We start from the raw sequence: 5,163 nt of genomic DNA on the forward strand, positions 1-5,163 counted from the left end.
TTTGTTATTTTCTGTCTTGTTGAACTTTGCTATTGCTGGATGAGATGGTATCTCATTATTGTTTTGATTTGCATCTCTCTAGTGGGTAATGATTGTGACCATTTCCTCATGTGTTTATTGGCTGCCTGCGTATTTCCTCTAGTGAAGTGTCTGTTCATGTCCTTTGCCCATTTTTGAATTGGATTGTTTGTCTTTTTTGTGTTGAAGTGTTGAAGTTTTCTATAAGTTTTGGAGATAAGCCAGGTATGTCATAGCCAAATATTTTTTTCCCAATCTGTAGGTTTTCTTTTCAACTTTTTGGAGAAGTCTTTCCATGCACCTAAGAATTTAATTTTTAAACGGTCGTAGTCATCTAGTCTCTCTCCTACTGCCTGTGCATTTTGGGCTATGCTTGATAGTCTATTTATGCTGTAAATCAGGGCCCCTACGTTTGTCCCTAATTTATCTTTGATGAACTTTATAGTTTTTGTTTTTACATTTAGATGGACTATTTTTTAATTACAGAAAGTTTAAAGCCATATTTATTCAATTGCCTTTCAGCTGCTCTTCATTATGTTTATCCTGTTTCTCTTGACATGTGTTTCAAAGGTGCTGTAGGAAACGAACATGTCTTCTGCATTTCAGAAATAACAGCAAGCTTCTTTGTATGAGGTTTCCCCACTGAAGTCTCCCTACTTACCTTACCAGGCTCCTTAGAATAATGTGCTATAAAAATAAAAACAAATCTTCACCAAAATCACAATAAAAAGTTAAAAATAAAGAAAAAAAACTACACATAAATTTATAATATAAATTGTATTTATCATTAAGTTATAGGCATAGTTATATGATTTATAGAGATTAATGTCAGGAAAGCATCTGAGAAACATAATATAAAGTATTTTTACAAATAAAACATATTATTTCAGATATTCTACTCAGTGATGCAAAGTCCATCCTTTGAGTTACATGGAGTTGCAATTACATGTGGTTTTAAGAGTCAGGATCTAGTAAGGATCTTCTTTACTCCTTAGGGAGAGGAGAGGAGGGTCCTCAGCATGTCTGTGAAAATTGCTGTTGAACATAGTTAAAGCAAATGGAAGAAATGATGAAGTAAAAGAGCTGTACACCAGAGTAAGACAGACTAGGAAGAAAAGCCTGGTGATCTACTTCCAAAATCATTATGGTCTGATCCACAACCTATCATGTGAATAATGCAGGGTCAGATAGCATTTCCATTGTGCAGGGGTCCCCATGAGCAGGTGATAACTTTACCATAGCTAACCACAACAGTAATAGGGTTGAGTGGTCTTGAGCATCTATGGGGAAATGACTAATGAGAAAAGAAACAGCTGTCTCTTACCTTTAGGCTAGAAGTTTGGGAAAAATAGGTTTCCAGTCTCAGTCTGATTCCCTCAACCTAGTTTATTGCTCTCAGAAGACTGAAACCTTCTTTGGAGTCTCCTCATGGCTGACTTCATCTCCTGGTTCCTCAGTGTGTAGATCATGGGGTTCAGCATGGGGGTGATGACTGTGTTATTGATAGTTATGGCTGTGTCCATGGGCAGTGTAATGAAGGGCCAACAGTAGATGTAAACACACGGTACAAAGTGGAGAGTCACCACCAGGATGTGGGAGGTGCAGGTGGAGAGGGCCTTGTTCCACCCCTCCCCAGAGTGAGATCGCAGCATCAGCAGAATAACACTGTAGGATCCCAGCAGCAGTAGGAACCCCAATAGGACCATTAGCCCATTGTTACAGATCAATAGAAGCTCCAGAGCAAAGGTGTCAGTGCAGGCCAGTTTTACCACCTGGGGCACATCACAGTAGAAGGCATCCAGAATGTTGGGGCCACAGAAGGAGAGTGGGAGCATCAGAACCATCTGGACAATTGAATGCAGACCACCCCCCATCCAGGAAGCCACTACCAAGGTCATCCATACCTGTCTCCTCATAATGGTCACATAGTGGAGGGGTTTGGCAATTGCCAGGTACCTGTCATAGGCCATTACAGAGAGGAAAATAACATCTGCTCCCCCAGCAAAGTGAAAGAAAAAGATCTGTGCCATGCAGCCATTGTAGGAGATGGTCTTCCTCTTCGATAAAAGATCCACCAGGAACCTGGGGACCGTGATGGATGAAAAAACAATGTCCAGGCTTGATTTGTTCCTCAGGAGAAAATACATGGGAGTGTGGAGTCGGGACTCACAGGTGATGGTGACTACAATGAGGAAATTGCCCAACACTGTTATTACATACACAAGAAAGAAGACCACAAACAAGAAACACTCCAGTTCATGGATGTGAGTGAGTTCCAGGAAGACAAACTCCTTCACATGGGTGTGGTTGCCCTGGATCATGGTGGGGAAGACTATTTCAGGTCTTCCCTGAGAGAAGAGATGTTAGCATTAGGAGTATGTTGTCATGAGTTAGCACTATCAATTATTTTATACTGTTATAAGGCTTTTTCAGCATACAGATTATTATTATGACTACTCCAATAAAGTGGTCTAGTGCTTTTCCTTTTGTGTACTGGAAATTCTTTACTCTGACGATTCGTCTTTCCTAGGTTGACAGGAAGAACCATTACACTCAAGCATCCTGTGTCCTTATTCTAACTAGATGGTTGTTGTTGTTGTTTTGCCGTCGAGTAGGCCCCGACTAATAGCGACCCCTCCTTGGTTTTCCGAGGCAGTATCACTACAGAAGTAGGATTGCCCAACCTTCCTTCCGAGGAGTGGCTGGTGGGTTTGAACCGCCAGCCTTCTGGTGAGCAGTCAAGTGCCTTAGGCACTGTGCTACCAGAGCTCCTAACTATCCTAACTAGATGGAGATAGACCAATTATGGCCCATTTCTACAATGGTGTATCTTCTGCTCTGTAAGAATAACTTCTTCATATGTCTGAAAAGCTTTATTCTTCACTAAAGGCTTTTATCTACAAAATCACATCTTGGATTTTATTCTTATCATGTCTCTGTGGGGTCTATTGAGTGGTTATGATTATCATTATTTTATATGTTGGGAAACTGAAGTTTAGAGCTGCTAATGACTTTCACATGGCTGCATACTTACGGAATTACTAAGTAGCAAATCAAGAATCTGCATACAAATCCATTTTCTCACACTAGTGGTCTTTCCAGGGAGTTCTGGTAGCATAATGCCTAAGGCACTTGACTGCGAACCAGAAGGTTGGCAGTTCAAACCCCCCACCAGCCACTCCTCGGAAGGAAGATGGGGCAATCTACTTCCGTAATGATACTGCCTTGGAAACCCAAGGAGGGGTCGTTATGAGTCGGGTCTGACTTGACGGCACATAACAACAACAACAACAACAGTGGTCTTTCCATACACCACTCTGCTACATAATATAGCCACAGGGGTTTATTTTTACTGCATAATAGTTTCCTGGAATTATTGGGTAAGTAAGGCCAAAAGATGAACCTGGCTGGATCAAGTAGTTTGCAATTTGAACACACCGGAGGCTCAGTGGAGCCACTGTTGAACTGCTTTCATGAAGATTGTCCTTTAGAAAACCATAGGAATCAATTCTACTCAATAACACACGAGGTTGTCATGTGTCAGAATTGACTCAACAGCACTGGGTTTGTTTGCTGTTTTTGGTAAGGCCTACTCGGAAGGAAGGTTGGGCAATCCTACTTCCGTAGTGATACTGCCTCGGAAACCCAAGGAGGGGTCGCTATGAGTCGGGGCCGACTCGACGGCAAATAACAACAACAAATAGTTAATTAGGCAACTAGTCTGATTAAATTAATTAAATAGTCAAGTTGTTGTTGTTGTTTTGCCGTCGAGTAGGCCCCGACTAATAGCGACCCCTCCTTGGTTTTCCGAGGCAGTATCACTACAGAAGTAGGATTGCCCAACCTTCCTTCCGAGGAGTGGCTGGTGGGTTTGAACCGCCAGCCTTCTGGTGAGCAGTCAAGTGCCTTAGGCACTAGGCTACCAGAGCTCCTAAATAGTCAAGTAGTCTGACTAATTGATCTTAGGCTCCTCCTTTAAAGGAGAGAAGAACCAGGCCCTCATAAACTCTCTTCCTGGAAATGCTGGGAAACCTGGGTCTTACCCTGGGTACTCAGAGATCTTGATCGTATGTAGAAGTGCATCATTGTTTAGGGAACGTGGCAGTATCACAGGAAACTGACCATTAAAACTTCATGGGACCTCAGAGGTGACTTAGGCCAACCTCTCTCATTTTAGGACTTAACAGAGAAGGACATTTATTTTTCCAGAACCAGGCTCTAAATTACTGAAGCATACAGATTTTAATAAGGATTATTGATTTGAAGTCCAATAATTTTCTGTTGTCATTATATTATAACAAAATAGCTGTTCTGAAATCAACTATCAGACCACCATAGGACAAAACTCTACAATAAGAATAGCTTTATATCCCAAAGGCTTCAAATATTCAAGATAATTTAAAAAAATTCAAATGATGAGGTCACCAAAATTTAGTTCAATAATAGAAATTTGACATTGAAGCAATGGAATTATGTCTGAAGAAAACATGGTAAGAAAGAAAACTGTGGGCTAGGTGCATAAAAAATAGAGCATTTTTGTTGAAATAGCATAATAAGCATTCCATAAACAACTTATTTCTAGATTTTTCTTTTCTCATTCTGCCACAGTTGAACATATTTTAAGGTTTAATTAGAAGCTTATTGTACACACAGTACAATACACACAGAGAGGCTTTGAAACAAAAATCTCTGTTCATCTTCCTAGATCTCTGATATCTGTACAATTGGAATAATTACCTTGCTGTGGAAAACACATTACTTCTTTAAGGATTCTGCTAATATGAATTCAATAGGAATCCCACTTTATTATGCTAGTAACCAGTAACATATTACCTTGAATTCATATTCTGGAAATTTTCACTGACATCTAGCAAATTGCAGAAAGTTATGTGAATGGGATGATATATTTGGAATTATGTTATTGCCTTCTATCAAAGGAATCTACAAGGAAAAACATGTATCTCCAGGTTGTATTGAGAGTAGAGTCTATTCAGTTCTTCCCAGGGGAAACATTTGTCCTAGAGCCAAGTACAAGAGGAACTCCCCTGGGAAACCAATGAGATTCCTCCTCCTAGACAATGGAAGATAATGTGACTGCACTTCTTTGCATAGGCTTCCAAAACACTCAAAAGCATATATACAGTT

At 40.3% G+C, this 5,163-nt stretch overlaps 1 protein-coding gene across 1 annotated transcript; it reads right to left on the reverse strand.

The window, feature by feature from the left end:
* Positions 1-1,394: 1,394 nt before the first annotated feature.
* Positions 1,395-2,415, reverse strand: LOC103210520 (olfactory receptor 4D6-like). Its single transcript, XM_007956438.2, has one exon. It carries the CDS (start codon positions 2,337-2,339, stop codon positions 1,395-1,397), a length of 945 nt encoding a protein of 314 aa, XP_007954629.1. The 5' UTR covers positions 2,340-2,415.
* Positions 2,416-5,163: the final 2,748 nt, after the last annotated feature.

Source organism: Orycteropus afer, unplaced genomic scaffold, assembly GCF_000298275.1.
Source record: "Orycteropus afer afer isolate SDZICR_OR568_19922 unplaced genomic scaffold, OryAfe1.0 scaffold00622, whole genome shotgun sequence".
Lineage (NCBI taxonomy): Eukaryota > Metazoa > Chordata > Mammalia > Tubulidentata > Orycteropodidae > Orycteropus > Orycteropus afer.